Source organism: Phacochoerus africanus, chromosome 11, assembly GCF_016906955.1.
Source record: "Phacochoerus africanus isolate WHEZ1 chromosome 11, ROS_Pafr_v1, whole genome shotgun sequence".
Classification (NCBI taxonomy): domain Eukaryota; kingdom Metazoa; phylum Chordata; class Mammalia; order Artiodactyla; family Suidae; genus Phacochoerus; species Phacochoerus africanus.
Window position 1 is genome coordinate 114,032,640 of NC_062554.1, and position 17,647 is coordinate 114,050,286.

General features: G+C 36.0%; 1 protein-coding gene across 6 annotated transcripts in view; it reads left to right on the forward strand.

The window, feature by feature from the left end:
• Positions 1 to 17,647, forward strand: part of DNM3 (dynamin 3) — a 542,059-nt gene that overhangs the window by 488,440 nt on the left and 35,972 nt on the right. For all 6 annotated transcript variants that reach the window (XM_047751932.1, XM_047751935.1, XM_047751934.1 and 3 more), the window contains one exon: positions 14,122 to 14,286. In XM_047751932.1, the coding sequence (XP_047607888.1) occupies positions 14,122 to 14,286 (165 nt within the window). The remainder of the gene's footprint in view (positions 1 to 14,121; positions 14,287 to 17,647) is intronic.

Consider the following 17,647-nt stretch of genomic DNA (forward strand, 5'->3'; position numbering starts at 1 on the left):
TAAACAACAGAAACTTGTTTTTTCACAATTCTGAAAGATCGAAATCTGAGCTTAGTGTGTTAGCGGGATTGGTTTTGTCTAAGATCTCTCTCATGGGCTTGTAGATAGCAATCTTCTCTCTGTTATCACCTGGTCCTCCTTCTGTGTGTCCTGTGTCCAAATTTTCTCTCCTTATCAGGATACCAGTCATATTGGATTAAGGTGTACCCTTGAGATCTGATTTTAACTTAATTACCGCTTTAGAGAACCTGTCTTCAAATGCAGTCCCATTCTGAGGTACTGGGAATAGGACTTGAACAAAGCAATTTTGGGCGGATATAACTTAGCCCATAAACACATGTCAAAATGATAATATTTTTGATATATTTGGTTAAATAAAACATTATTAAAATGCATTTCACTTATTTTGGTTTACTTTTTTAATGTGGCTACAGAAATGTGGCTTGCATTATATTCCTATTGGAAAATGCTGTATTTTATTTCTTCGGAATGTTAAAACACTGTTTCCAGCACCTGTTGAAGGAGTAAGAAAAAGTTCTAATTCTGAATAAATTTTTCATGTTCTATTTAGTTTCACTTTTATTACTCAGTTTTACCTAAGTACTGCCAATGAGCAAAAACAGTGAGGTGGTACCTAAAGAGCATAAAATGTGCACAAGGAAAATTAGATCAGGGTTCTCTTTGGATCTTAGTCTCCCTATGATCTCAGGCACATCTCTTCCCCTCTCTGTGCCTTCATTTCTTCTTCCTAAAAAAGAGAGAAGAAGAATGGCTAAAATTTATTGAGGTTTTATTGTGTGTCAAGAGTTCTGAATTTCTACCCTGGTGATTTATTTAATCCACACAATAACCCTTTGAAGGATAATAATGATAATAGGTAAAATTATTACTCTATTTGATGGAAATTTGAAGCGCAGAGTCCTACCAAGTTCCTAGAGTTAGTAAGTGGTAAAATCAAGTGGTCTAATTTCATCACATCCCTCCTATACCATCTCTCTTATTATAAGATTGTTTTGAGGATCAACTGAGATAGCGTCTGTGAATGCATTTAAAAATTATTGACAGTTTTTTGGTTTGTTTTCCTAGAAATAATGCAGAAAAAGCTATTGTTTTTCTCTTTTGATCGTCCAATCTATATATCTCCCTTGACTGCCTGGTAATTTCAGGGCTAAAAGAAGTGATTATATCTGTATTTTTAATACATTATTGAATCACGGCTGTTTAATTCAAAAATCATTATATCTATTTTCCTTTGAAAGTGTGATTATGAATTGAGCAGATATAAACAATTGACAGAGGGACTATTATAGTACCCTCTAATCATAGCATTTCTAGGAATTTTGAAGCCATGATTAGGAAAAAGAGAAATTGGGGGGAAATTGTGAATACATGCATTAATACATTTTCTTAGCAATATTTATATTTCTAATATAAAATTACCTTGTTATTCTGTAATGGAACAACTTGATCTGGTCATTAAAAAAGCATTGTTTGGAACCTTAAATTCGTCAATGTTTATTAGTGACTGTAGTCTGATTTTTGCTCCTAAACCACTTTTAAAACAGTCTAGGAGAAGAAAGTTTTTAAGAAACCACATAAATTTTTCTCCGTGCCTCAAGTCTGTAAATAAAATATTTACAGATTTTATTTAAACAACCCTCAGTACAATTTCATGTATACAAAGTTTAAAATATTACAGAATTTTTCTCATAGTAATTGTACCTTTTAATTAAGCTTACCTTAGAATATTTTTACTTTTTGTTATAAATGAAGCCGTAAGTTGCTGATCTTTAAGCAATCCTACCTCTTATAGCTTTTACAACTTTGTGAGAAGTAGAAAAAATTTGATAGCTAAAGCAAACATTAGGATTAAAGTGAAGCAAAGTAAATTTTTTAAAAATCTATGTTCCATCCTCCATATTGTTAACCAGGCAACCCACACACATACACAATTTCAGAAGAGGGATAGACAGAAGTAACAAAAGAGAATAAACTCCAAAATCAATGCCTATAACTTCTGGTACATAGATCTTTGTCCAGTCAATCTTATTTTCAGTATCAGTAGTTTCATTATATTCAGTATATTTTATTTTTATCTTCATAAACCAAAAATTTGCCTAAATTGAGACAAACTTCTCTGCATTTTAGTTTATTACTTAATTGAGAATGAGTATGTACAAAGACAGAAGTTCTGGTTTTTGGCAACTTTGGAAATACCTTTCCAATTCCAGTGTACATGCTGTCTATTTGGTGATCCAGACAGATATGGTCCAGTGCTGTCACCAGAAATGTTTTTTTTGAACATTGGAAACAATAAATTTGCAACAGCTCAACCTGACAAATTTTTCTGATTTCACTTTCATCTGTCATATCAATAGAAATGAACCTAAATTTTCTACAGCAGCTTTTAGATATTTTATCTGTATCATCTGGTAAGGCTCTTGGGCTCTGGAATATCTGAGAAGGTGTCACTAACTCCTCTGTAGGGATGACTGAAAAAGTCAACTCAATTCCTTTGGGAGTTGTGTAGTAGAATCCAGTTGACAGCTTTATCAACTATAGCGTATAGTGGCTCTTAGAGAAAAAAACTGTAGCTGCTTCTTTAAAGGCTTCATCATTTTTTTTCTATACTCTTGAGGGAAGTAATGATTCTACCCAAAGAGTTCTACACATTGGGTGTTTTTAACCCATTGCATTATCTCTTTTTTTGGTCTCTTTTTTACATGTTTTTCCATATTAAACAAGTGATACTGTATTAACATTGAACTTTTAAGGTTTACTCCTACTCTAAGGATAAAGCCACTGCATATCTATGCTATTATTTTATTATATAGTTTATCTATTCTGACCTCCCATGCTGCTTCCACACTATTTGAATTTTATTGTCCCTGCCTTCTCTAAGACTTAACTAACTTTACTATAATGCATCATTCCTCATCCATGTAAACATTTTTGAAGAACAAAACAACAGACAGGTTTTGTTTTACAATATTTATGATTTTTCTTTCATACCTTTGTCCATCTTTCAGTCTTTATGAAAAGATCTAGTGTTTTATTGTACGGACCTTATAACCCCTTAATACTCTGATTCTAAAGTGAATGAGCTTTAAGAATATCTGTTAAATAAATGGCAAGATAGATGTAATAATTTAATATATCTCTGCAGTTATGCACTTTCAGATAAGAAAAGTAGAATGCCTACAGCATAGATTACTCTTGTGAGATGGTCATTTTCCCCCTAATCTTCAGGTATAGTCTTCTTATAAGTGCAGCCACTCATATTTTCCTTGTGATTGTAATATTTGACTAATTCAGTATGAAACATTTGTGCTGATAGTGATGTTATCGAATTAGCAGCAGAAAAATAGTCACTCTGAATTAAAGAAACTTCATCATGATCAGTATCATGAAGAATGGTTTTATGTCTATAAGGCATTTCTCACATGATTTTATTTAGTTATTCTAGTAGCATTTGAAAGCACATGTTTCATTTCAGGATATATACAGATCATTTTTGTGGGTGGGGTGAACATCAACCCCACCACAATCAAAGACAGAGAAGAGGCAATATTACGTAGCAGGGAAAAGGATACATTTTGCCTTCAGAATACCTATATTGATCCCTATTCTACCACTTATTAACTAAATGACTTTAAGCAAGTGAGTTAGTTTTGCTGGCTCCTCATCTGTAAAATGCGAATAACAACAACAATAATATCTACTTCATAAAATTTCCATATAATTAAATGTATTAATATATGTAAATCAGTTTGAAAACTACCTGACATTTTACTGTCATCTCGTGAGATTTTTTTCTCATCATAGCTTTCAAAGTAAAAATGTTTCCATATTTGGGAAATCGGTCTACCAGTTTGGTTGAAGAAAAAAAGAAAAATATAGCCCATTATCTAACATATGTGGTAATGTACTATGAATGCATCAGTGCAATAACAGTATCTTTTAAAAATCACCTAAGCATAGTTTTAGCTCTATGACTTTCACCTTTTTGTTGAGATTTCAGATTTTCCATAAATCATTATGATCCCTGTCTTCAAGAAACTTTCATTTTGGTTAGGGAAATGGACATTTTTATACCTAAGGCACAAGACAGAAGATAGAATGTCTAAACAGAATGTTCAGAGGATACTGTGTTTTAGCTGCAGCATTTAAAGATGTGTTATGTTCCCACCAAACTATGAAGGATAAACCGGGGGGAGTGGAAGAAAACAAATTTTAGACTGAGAGAACATCATGAATATTTAGGTGTTTTATTCATTTGGACTCTTTAGTTTATAAGTAACAAATTAAATTCAAGCATAACAATTTTTAAGTTTATTTTTATTAGAGAATAGTTGATTTACAGTGTTGTGTCAATTTCTGCTGTACAGCAGAGTGACCCAGTCATACATCCTTTTTCTCATGTTATCTTCCATCATGGTCTATCCCAAGAGACTGGAAATAGTTCCCGGTGCTATAGTCTACTCACTGCACAATCCAGAAGTAGATAGAGCTGTCACAGCTGGTTCCAGACATTCCAATAATGTCTTTAAATATCCTCACCTCTCCATGTCTCAACCGTGCACTTTTCTGTGTTGACTTCATTCACTGGCAGGTTTGACCCCTCTTCACTCTGAGACAGGCCTTCCCTCAGGCTTACATCTTTAAAGGCTTTCATCCTGACTGAAAGGGAACTTCTCCTTCCTAACAGTTCTGACACATGTGATGTGATTGACTTTGCTTGGTCACATGCCAGCTGTCCTCACAGAAGCCAGGCTGGTTGGGTGTATCGAGGGATTTGGCCTAATGGGCAGAGTCCCATCTAACTGCTAGTACTGAGAGCTGGGGAAAGGAGGCTTCACAAATATATTTGGTCTACCAACAGAGGATGGATGTCAAGACCTTGTGAAAGAATAGAAAGCATCAAGAGAGATTATTTTTATGCTCATCTCTCTCTCCTTTATAGAATGCTGTAAAGTAAAGGTACGTCGTTAGAATAGCACCATTATAACTCCCCATCACACTCTCCTCTATCTGTCTCTCTGAATTCTTAAGCATCTAAAACTACCCTAGGCAATGTAACATTGAATCACATACCATTTTATAATCTATAGTGAGATTGTGTATTAGGGTTCTCCAGAGAAATAAAATCAATAGGATATATGTATATATGTATGTTTTATGTATGCCTCTATCTATCTATCTAGTTATCAATAGATCGATTGATCTGTCTATCTATCTATGGGCAGGCAGGCTGGAGACCCAGGAGAGGTGGTATTCCAGTTCAAGTCTGAAGGCAATCTGCTGTAGAAGCAGGAAGAGCCCATGTTGCAAGTGAAGTCTGAAGGCAGTCTGCTGGAGAATTCTCTCTTTCTGGGAGAAGCTAGTCTTTTTGTCTTGTTCAGGCCTTCAACTGATTGTCTAAGGCCCACCCACATCATGGACAGTCTGCTTTATTCAAAAGTCCACTAGTTTAGATGTTAATCTCATTAAAAAACACTCTCACAGAAACATCCAGGATAATTATTGCCAAATATCTGGGCATTCCATGGCCCAGCCAAGTTGACATTCAAAATTAACCATCACAGATTATTTTTTATGTTTACCCTTCTTTTATCTGCTCCCATTTTCTAGAGGTTTTTTTTCTCTTTGGAAATATTCTAGTTCCTGTTTTGCTGTTCTAAAGAAATGTTACAATTATTTTTTCACCAAAAAGGAAATTTATATCAGTTGATTCCAATTCTAGACCTTTTTAGGAAAAAGGTTTTCTTTATGACAAAGTTAAATTTTAAGCAGATATTTTTCCCAACAGTTAATACTTGAAAAATAGTTTTGGCCCTTTTGAAATTATTAATATTATCTAAAATTAAAAATGGTGGTGAGAGAAAGAAATCATTTAAATTGTTCTGTTTAGACTGTTTATTGCTGGGATTAAAGGTTGCTTTTTATGGTAAGCAAACTCAGTATATAAAGATGGGAATTCCTGCTATGGCACAGCAGGTTAAGGATCCATTGTTGCCGCAGTTGTGGTATACATCTGGGGCTCAGATATGCTCACCTTCTATATGCTGCAGGTGTGGCCAAATAAATAAAGACTGAAATCTTTTAAATATAAATATACCCAATTGCAGGAAGAATTTTCTGTAAGACTGTTTAAGCAGCAGTATTCAATAATGTGTTTAAAATATTTGATATATTAATTTTTAATATTTATTAACTTCTCTGCTATATATAGCAACATAGGCCTTTAGATTAAAAAGCCTAGGTTGGAATTATTATAACTTCTAGGAGGACCCCAGGACAGAGTATATAAGTTTTCGTATTTCTTGAAGAATCCTCATAGCCACTTCTTTTCAGTTGCGGATAAAAGTAGCTGTTTCAGCGCAACTTAAATGCAAATGCAATGACTGCCAATTGTATAAGGGAAGTCCTCCTACCCCTTATTCCTCCAAATCCATTATTCTTTGCTTTCACTATCCAGGTTATTTATATGGAGACTTAAACATATGTGGCACCGGACAGAAATATACTGTTAGGCAGCTGTTGGGCTGAGTGAGAGCTTTATATACACACACACACACACACACACACACACACACTCACACACACTCATATACATCATAATTAAGATAGGTTTGTATTTTTAATCAGGTAATTGTCTTTAAAATACTGAGGGTTTTTTTTCTTCTTCTTCTTTTTTTTTTTGTCTTTTTGCCTTTTCTGGGGCCGCTCCCGTGGCATATGGAGGTTCCCAGGCTAGGGGTCGAATCAGAGCTGTAGCCGCCGGCCTACGCCAGAGCCACAGCAACTCGGGATCGGAGCCGCAACTGCAACATACACCACAGCTCGCCACAGCAACGCCAAGTCCTTAACCCACTGAGGAAGGCCAGGGATAGAACCTGCAACCTCATGGTTCCTAGTCAGATTCGTTAACCACTGCGCCACAACAGGAACTCCCCTGAGTTGTTTTTTAATGGCTGTTGAATATCACATTAATCCTACCTAGTTTTGTAATGTGTATCATGATGCTATTTAGAGGTGAAAATCTATAGAAAGAATAAAAAGGTAACAATAGGTAAAAGGGAAGAGTCAGGGAAGAATAAAACTGAAAACAACCAAAGCAAAGTCAGGTCCTGCCTGCTACCATAGTGTTTTATCCACTGGATAACCTGGATTGGATTAGGCTCAGTGTTTTCCCCAGTATTAGGGATGTTTCTTACCGATTGGAGATACAAATAGATGCCCCCTTTTCTTCCCAGCATTTTGATTACAAATATGGCTCAAATCTGTGGACATCCTCAGACTGGGTCACTAGGATCTTTATATCCGTTGAAATGCAATTCTCGACACAAATAGTCATTTATCTGTGCATGGAGAACTCAGTTCTAGGAATTCAGGCTCATACCTTGTGATGACACCCCAGTCTCACTTGCTGAGGTTCCTTCTGAAACAGGGACCCAGTCCTTCAGGAAATGGCCTGGGTTGTTTTGTTTGTTTGTTTGTTTGTTTGTTTGTTTTCTCCTTTATTCACAATATTTATGAAGCTCTTGCTATTTGTAGGGCAGTGTGCTAAGTACGTGGGATAAAATAATGAGCATGTTCTCTCAGTCCATCTTTGAAATCTCACCCAACCCTGAAGGTCCATCTCACACATGGGGAAGCCCACTGTACTTGATCTCACCTGGCCTGCCCTTTGGATCACTGACTCATCTGACACTGAGTACTGTGTGCCACAGTAAGGCCTGTGGTTTTAGACTTCCTTTATATCTCTCACAGTCCACATGATACACTCAATAAACATCTATTGAATTAATAATGAAACACCTATCCCGGAGTGCCAGAATATAGCCTAGACTATCCTCAAAAGCTTCCTGGAGCCTGTTTCCCTCATAGTTTTTTTTTCTTTTTTTAAGACTAGTTTGGTTGCCTGACTTTCTAGCCCCTGCAAATTAGAAGTGAACAACTGGGAGTGGGGAAAGATTTTTAGTGAAACATTCTCCATAGTGCAGGACTGGAAAATTCAAAGCAGTGTTACCATGGTAACAGTATTTTCATAATGATGACCTGCTTCACTAAGAAAACTCAAGTGGTATTTTTTACTCTTCGATTAAGGTCATGGAGAACTGTATAATAATCATAAGATGCTTTAAAAGAGGCAAGCATTGGTTATCTGGAAAAATCACTTATGTAGATTTATAGATCATCTCCCAAAGTTCTCCACTGGTGAGAAGAGATGAAGCAAACCATACACCCCGCCTTAGCTCTATAGTATGTTTATGTGCATATTATTGCCAGGATATTTTGGATTTCTATTATTCCACTCTTAAAGAGTTGCAGTCACCAGACTTACGTAGATTGCTTCAATGATCCTCAAAGAACCCTATGAAACAATTAAGAAATTTAAGGAAAGGAAGAAGACAAAAGCAAAACACATGAAAAATAGATAACCTGATCAAGCCCAGAGCTTCTATTTAAGGTATGGTGGAAATTATTTCTTATTTAGCTCCTTCATTCTTTTACTTGTTAAAGTTTCAAGACTTTAGGAGAGAATTTTTGCATTAAAATTTTATAAAGCAGCCTATTTCTTGAGTACTGTGCAAATAATACTAATTTTTAAAAACAATTTTATATTTGTAGTGCTATGTTATTTTTGATTGTTTAAATTGCATTGGATTTCTCAAAAACTGCTTTTTAAAAATTTGCAGTAAGAAGGCCTGTCCATTGTATTTTTCATAAGAAAGCTGGTTTTCACAATATTATTCACATTTTGTAAACAGCATCAATGAACCTGCACATAAAAGGTTAAATGTTTGCAGACTATTCTTTTTTGCCTCAAAGATCAGAGCAAATTACTATTTTTATTTTACATTCCCTTGATGAGGATAATGATAAACAGCTGTCACTTCAGTGCTTAGACTGCAGAGAATCCTATTGCAATCCTATAATTTAAACAAAGAAAAAAATACATAGCCATACACAGTATACATACAGAAAAGAGCATGACAGAGAATTTCCTTAAGGCTGGGCTTAGAGAAAAGGGAGCATTTGCTCTCTGCAGTTACTCAGTTAAAAGAAAATTTTCATGTCTGTATATTTTTCCCATTGATCTTAGACAATTACTCTTTCTAAAATCAGGAAAAAAAATTAAATCTGCATTTTGAATTCTCTGACTCATCATATCCATGGTATCATCAGAGTCGTTAAGATTTGTATGTGACTACATGTCTACTAGTGTTTCCAAAAACTAAAGAGAATTTCTAATTGTTTTACCAGTTATTTTGGAATACTTCTAATTTTTTTTAATGTTTTGAATTAAACTGGTTAGTGTTCTCCATTCATGCTGACACTTTGCTTATAAATTACACCTGATTTCAAAAAGCGGCAGTCAATGTCTTTTGCGTATTTTGATATGTAAAAATTAAAGCAAGGCTAAATATTAAGAATAGTATGAAGTGGGGAAATTCAGTGTTTCTGTGTGATAATAGGGATGGTGATATACTTTTCCTGGTATTTCATATTGCTGGAGATTCTTTTTTCTTTTTTTCACGGCCACACCCACAGCATGTTAAAGTTCCTGGGCCAGGGATCAAAGCCAAGCTGCTGCTGAGACATAAGCCGCAACTGTGGCACTGAGCTGGGGACCGAACCCTTGCCTTAGCAGCAACTCAGGCCTCTGCAGGTTCTTAACCCACTGCACCACAAGGGGAACTCCAAGATTCTTTTAATAAATACCATTTATCTCGATTTTCTCTTTTGGCTCATTTATTTATTTTTACAAATTTCAGTATTTAAATGACATCTTTTTCCTAGAAACTCCTTTTACATTCATTATTTTATCTGTGAAACTGACTTGATATATTATGGATGTTTCCCTGTTTGATGACACTTTTTGATTTTTTTTATACCTAAGAAAAAAAATCAATTTCACATTATATTCATCTTATATTTATTGAAAACATTTCAGCTCTCAGAGCCTCAGAATTCCCTTACATTGATGGTAATAATTCTATTCACCTCTTAAGGTTGTGGTGTGGATCTTCCGTGTAAAGTGTTTATTTAGCACAGTACCTAGAACACGGTAAGTGCTCAATAAATGTTTCTGAGAGAGGTAATATATTGACGCTGAAATGCCATCACCCTCCTGCTGTACAATACAACAGTGAAATTCCAATATGGGTCAGATCAGAGAGACAAACGGGAATTGTATTTTATCCATTATGGAGGTTTATATTGCTTTATGTAGAAGATGTTTTCCTCACAAAGCTATAGATCATGTGTTCTCACTTATATACATATTTTAGTAATCGTTTTATCATTCTCACTGTGGTTAAGTAATAGTGGATCCTAATTCATCAACTTGGGATTTCCCTGGCCTCCAGTTTCTCTAACAAGGAGGCACTCTTGGAGACCCCGCAATGCACTGGGGCAGCTTCCTTGATTTAGGTAAACCCTTTTGTAGTGTTAATTCCTCCTCCTTCTCTGGTGCTTCAGGCTCTGCACTAGGTGCTGAGAAAGGAGAGATAAACAAGACTCCAGAGTCTAATGGGGTAGAAGCATAAAACTATACTACATACTAAATAATAAAAGGTAGTACAAGACAGAGATGAAGTACCGTGCAGCAAGGGGTGAAGTGTCTGGGCACCAATGGGAAGCTTGTCTAGAAGAGGTAATGGTGGAGCTGGATTTGAAAGATGAATGGTTTTCACAGATGAGAGGATCCCAGGCAAAGGGACTAGCTTGCAGAAAACATGGCAGTATTAAAATAAATGGTTTGCCACTTCATGTAGAAGATGTTGAATTGAAAATGTACTTTAAGATTTTTATTTTTTCAATTATAGTCAATTTACAGTTTTCTGTCAACTTCTACTATATGGCAAAATGACCCAGTCATAGACATATATATACATTCTTTTACTCACATTATCCTCCATCATGCTCCATCACAAGTGACCAGATATAGTTCCCGGTGCTATACAGCAGGATCTCATTGCCTATCTACTCCAGAGGCAACAGTTTGCACCTGTTAACCCCAGACTCCCAGTCCATCCCACTCCCTCCTCTTCCCCTTGGCAACCACAAGTCTGTTCTCCAAGTCCATGAGTTTCTTTTCTGTGGAAAGGTTCATTTGCGCTGTATGTTAGATTCCAGATATAAGTGATATCATATGGTATTTGGCTTTCTCTTTCTGACTTCACTTAGTATGAGAGTCTTTAGTTCCATCCATGTTGCTGCAAATGGCATTATTTTGTTCTTTTTATGGCTAAGTAGTATTCCACTGCATGTATATGCTACATCTTCTCAATCCATTCAAGTGGTTGAACATTTAGGTTGTGTCCATGTCTTGGCTATTGTGAATAGTGCTGTGATGATCGTACAGGTGCATGTATCTTTTTCAAGGAAAATTTTGTCTGGATATATGCCCAAAAGTGGGATGGCTGGGTCATATGATAGTTCTATATTTAGTTTTCTGAGGTACCTCCATACTGTCTTCCATAGTGGTTGTACCAATTAACATTCCCACCAACAGTGCAGGAGGGTTCTCTCTTCTCTACACCCTCCCCAGCATTTGTTATTTGTTGTCTTAATGATGGCCATTCTGACTGGTGTGAGGTGGTACCTCATTGTAGTTTTGATTTGCATTTCTCTAATAATTAGTGATATTGAGCATTTTTTTCATGTGCCTGTTGGCCATCCATATGTCTTCTTTGGAAAAATGTCTATTCAGGTCTTCTGTTCATTTTTCAATTGTGCTGGTAGGTTTTTTTGCTGTTGAGTTGTATAAGTAGTTTGTGTATCTTAGAGATTAAGCCCTTGTCAGTTGCATTGCTTAAAACTATTTTCTCCCATTACATAGATTGTCTTTTTGGTTTTTTTTTTGAAAATGTCTTCTGCTCAAATTTTTCATTTTAATTTTTATAATGTGTAGTGAGAATCAAACAGCTTTCTCTCTCTCTCTCTTTTTTTTTTTTTTTTTTTTTACTTTTTAGGGAGGCACCAGAGGCATATGAATGTTCCCAGGATAGGAGTCAAATCAGAGCTGCAGCTGCCAGAGCTGCAGCTGCCAGCCTATGCCACAGTCACAGCAACTTGGGATCCAAGCTGAATCTGTGACCTATATCACAGCTCATGGCAATGCCAGGTCCCCAACCCACTGAGTGAGGCCAGGGATCAAACCTGCATCCTCATGGATACTAGTTGGGTTCATAACCTGCTGAGCCACAGTGGGAACTCTAGCTCTCTCATATTCAGTAATATTCAGAAAAGAAAGAAAGAAGCTAACATTTATTAAACACCCATAAGGCCTTTGGCTAGGTTACTTCCTATGCCTTATCCCATTTAGCTTCCACAGTTTTCCCCATTTTAAATTATATCCCCATATTAATGAGTCTCAGTCACATTAAATGAGTAAGGTGCAACCACACAACCAGTGCATGATAAAGCCTGAGTTTGAACCTAAAATTTTCACTTTCAAATACAATACCCTTAAAACAATGTCACAGTTAACACTGATTCTTAGAATTTGGGCTCAGTGTGGATCCCAGTATGCAGTGGTTTTTATGCCCTGGAAAGAAATTTGGGAACATGATTGGTTTTTTCAATGCCATAGCTCTTCCCTCTATCACTTTTCCACCTCATTAGTTTTTTACCTTTTTATCCCAGGTCCTATTGTGATTAGATCACAAATTAATAACAAAATAAAGAACTATATAAGACCCGATTTAATTCTTTCTTTCAGTGACCAAAGTCCATTTAAAGAGAAATAGTATAGGGAAGCAACTCTCATTTTTGAAACTTCCAATCCTCTCTCTTGCCGTAATGTCAGTAAGATGCCTCAGAAATGTCCTCCAGTCGTCCTCCTGAAGTATGGGATAAGACTCTCAGGACTGGAAAATGACTGACGTGTTTTAGAGTGAGCACATATTATTTTAATATTTTGAAGGTGTTAGAAGAGCAACAGAAGCCTATATAAATGTTTAGAACTAATTTCTATTTTTGTCATGGTTGATTTTGTGGCCTACAAATATGCCTTTCACACACACGTATTGATTCAAAGTTAAATCTTGTCATTTATAGATCCACTTAAGCGATTCAGCACAGTGTTTTGCAGAGAACTGATTGGATAATTGAAAACCTGGCAGATCAAAGCATGTACATTTCCAAAGAAAAGCACTTCATGTCCATATTGGAAGCAATAAGTTATTTCCTTTTTTTTTTTTGCATTCGTAATTAAATCTTTCCAAATGCTAGAAAGTAGCCAGACCACTAACAATATTTGTATCATGTTCTGGGGCTTAGATGGTTCAACCTGACTTGAAATGGAGACCATTTGTTCTAAATTGATTTCAATGCCAAGCCAATAGGTCAGCCCTTAATGATGAAGATGCCATTCCAGCCCAGCCTCTGGTGGATAAGCCAAAATTAATTAACTCAAGTCGCATAGTATAGAAAACAGATGCTTCTCTCATGTTGCACAAATAAATTCTTTGTGTATGGATGTGTTCTGTTTTATTCAAAGAATAACAAGTTGGAAGTTAAAATTATAAGGTTTTCACAATAGAGCCAGTCTTTAGTAGTGATGACAGAAGCATGAATTTATGTAACAAATTCCAGCAAGTGCGTGGAAAAACGAATTATCCTCTATATCTCTTATTTTGGCTCCAGGCCAGGCCTAGGAGATTTAGTTTTAAATCTGGACTGATCCAAGTGCTGATCCATTCCAGAGCAGACCTAGGAGTTCCAGAACAACAGCAAGGTTATTTCTAATCTATAGGATCCCTGGAGACCCCTCCCAGAAGTTTGCATCTGCATCATATGTTTGGATTCAGTTCTTTGGCCAGCTTGCACATGGTTTAAGATTAGATTGTTCTCTAGAGGTATGTTGTTAGGTGCACTGTTTATCTGGTTATTCATCTAAACATTCATTCAGAATTGTAATACTTGCTTTTCCTCGATCATGGGTATGATCTCTTTCAGAATTTATGGCTGTTTGGTAAGATTAAAGATGTTACCATCTAGTATTACCACTCCAGATTTAGTACACAGAAGTCCATCAGCTGATAATGTCTTTTTTTTTTCTTCTGAATAAAATGTGAAATAATCTACGTTTTCTTTCCTTTCTGTTAGACTGAAAATGATGAGAATGGCCAAGCAGAAAATTTTTCCATGGACCCACAGTTGGAGAGGCAAGTGGAGACCATTCGCAACCTCGTGGACTCCTACATGTCTATTATCAACAAATGCATCCGAGACCTAATTCCCAAAACGATAATGCACCTTATGATCAATAATGTAAGTGATTATGAACTGTCTTATTTTAACTTCTAACCCATCCTAGTGTGGAAAGCGCTCACACTCTCTTCGGCTTCTGTGTGGTGTTTTCTGGATAGTTGAGATACTTATTACCCACATTTATCATTTTTCATTACAAGGGGAAAGTGACTGACCAGCGGAAAAGAACTTAGGAAAGAAAACATAAAACTTCTAGCTACAGTGTCTTGCTATTCTCTATTGGCAGTCTCCAGAAGAATATGAATTTGCTTACAATAAAGCAGAGCAAAAAAACTATAGTCAGGGTATAAACTAGTTGCAAAGACAGCAATAAAGCCAGATACCGTGGCTCCTAGACTTTAAATTTAAATTTTAAATTTTTTTAAACTTTAATTTTTTTTGCCTTAAACTCAGAGCAAAAGATATGTACACACAGAATATGGTAATATTATTTTCACCTTCTAAAAACTATGGAATGCCATTTTAATCCGGAAAGGGCCTTTTTGCCCTATCACCTTGGATACAAAGTCCAAGCACCTTTTCTTTTCTAAGGTAAAAGTGATGGAGCCACAGATCTCAATGTTCCTGCTAACATTATAGATCAACTATGATTCAATAAAAATGGGGGAAAAAAGTTCCCGCTGGACTGGCCATCGGTTGATCTGTATTGCCTACAATCTCTCCCTTTTCATGGTTATTTTTATAGCTGTCAGAATATAATACTTAAATTGCATGGTCTGATTTGGTTCTTTTGGTAGCTACTCTGTTAAAGTACAAATAATATCACAATTTGAGAACTTATCTTTTAGATAAGATAGGCTGTAATGGAGTGTTTCATAGCAGGCTTTTCTAGCTCTTGAAAAGTAAGACTCCTATAATTTTATTCCCAGTTATCTTCTAAGGAGGACACCTTTTTATTTAAACTGATGATATATTACGAGCATTTGCTTGTAACAAATAAAAATTAGATGGTAAAGTACTGACAAGAGCCCCACTAGAACTCGAGAAGCCTAGATCCTATACTTGGTTCTGCTGCAGACTCTCTTAACCTAAGACAGAACCCATACCTTCTTTCTATGTCCTCCATAGGTAAAAAATGAATCATAGAAAAAGTATCTGGCCTAGGGATTTGTTCCTAAAGATAGTACATATGGAAGTACAATGAAAAGTATCATTGTGAGAAACTAATATGGTTGCCAAGTTAAGAATTATAGATAACCATTATCCATATTTTAAGATTCTTTTCAAAATTCTATTTCTAAATATGAGAGTTCATTTCTTATTCATGATCTGGGCCTTCCTTGACTTTAAGAAGCCCTAGCCAGGTGAGCAATCTTATTTTTAACTCAGTTTTCATATACTTCTTGTTTATTCAAACAAGGTTAGTAATATGCTTTGAAGTATCAGTGGCAGGTAGACATTATATTGGAAATAGATTAGAAACTATAAATTATATTCTGAAGCTTGGCCTATGGCCTGCTGTGTGACCTGAAGCAAATCTTTAGGTCCCTCTGAGTTTAGGCCCCTCTGAGTTGAAGTCAGTCACTTCTAAAACTATACTAAGAACCCTGAGCCGCCCTGCAGAATTGTCAGAGAACATAATAAATGTGACTGTATGCCATTTTGAAAAATATAAAGTACTAAACAAATAGTCTGTGTATTTTTTAAATTAACCTCTTAACTTCACTTAAATGAGTTCAGGTTGTTTTGCTGTGGTATCCAGGCACTTGCTTGTTTAAACATTTTCCTGATTAAGTATCATTTATCTTTTCACTGTTTTACCGAGAGTCATTAGTGCTGCCATCAGTTCAAACGCTGCTCTGCTCTGCACTATATTAAATCATCAGCACAGGAAATAGCACTTCCTGTCTATAGCTGTGAGGGGTAGCTTGACATAAATTAGTTAAAAAGGGAAAAAAAAAAAAAAACGTATTGCAGATCTATCCTACTTTCACCTTCTCAAGAAAAACACACAACACACAGAGAAAGACAAAGAAACGTGAGGGGGTAATTGCCCTCGTTCCTCACTGGTGCGCTCACTTGCTTTATGAAAGGGTGAACTCCCCACCTACAGGGTATTATCCAGGGAAGTAAAGTTCTGCTAATTGTCTTGAGGGAGACCTCACATATTAGAGTCATGAGAAAGAAGAGTTCAATTAGGATTTTACCTCTAAGGTCAAACCTTGCAGCAGAGATTAATAAGACCATGAAGAAAGCAAAAACATCATGTAATGCTGGCTTCTTATGAAATTATGGTTATCTTTGTTTATATCTTACAGAAAATAGTCATCCTATGTCTAGGATGACTGCTTTTCTTTGAGTATTATTTTATCTGCTTTTTAAGCATATATGTTAAAATATGTAGTTTTATATATTACATATATATTTAAACTTTATATATGTGTAATTATGTATATGTAAAAATACAGATTGCTTTTTAAAAATATGCTTATATCCTTATGGCATCTTGTTGTACAGAATGTCTGAGCCCTTTCTGTTCGTTCCAAAAGTATCCTGTTAAGTGCAGGGAACAGTAACACAGTGAACACTGAGCACTGTGTCATGCAAATATGTTGATTTTTTATTTGACTTAAAGTGAAGAGATCTTCAAGTGAGAGAATTAATCATAGAATCGCTACAAGAAAACAAATACTTTGACTCCTCATTCTGAATTCTATCTCCTTTACCCTACTGTTTCTATAGATGGCTGTGGATGAAAAAGCTAGCTGTTGCTCCAGAACCAATCAGTGCCTAAAACTTGGTCCTCTGTTGGCTATCACTATTGAAAGCAGCACTGTGCCCTTTCCTCTTTGAAATGGGAATGGCTACTCTGCCCTCTGAAAAAGAATATATTTCAGCCAACTTTCATAAATTTCAGAATTTGGTGGGCAGTTTCCTTTGAAAGTTTACATTAAGAGTTCTGCCACTCAAGTCTCCATATGGAATTGTTTAAGAAGTTTAAAGCCAGCAGTAAATGCCTTGCCTCAGACATACTGTAAGCCTTTGTCTATTGAAATGCAGCAGCTGTTTCATTGCTTAAACATACCAGGTAACAGCAGCACAAAGAAATAGTAAGTTTATGACAGGCGGTTGTTCTGGACAGGCTACAGTCAAAGCAGCAGAGTTTTGTCCAGGACTTTAAAATTCATATACACATAACACCCCATTGCAAGAACATTTTGATGGCCTCTTCTCTGTAGCTCACACCACCAGAAGTTCTCCATCATCAGAGAATTGGGGAAGTGGGTCCAGCTTTATTCGAGGAGTGTTGGTAGCAAAGTAGCACATAATTCTATGTTTGAACCCACAGAACAACCACCTGTTGGGTACTCATGATTTTGACCAGATTCAAAATGAAGAAACTGAGGCCGAGAGAGGTTGT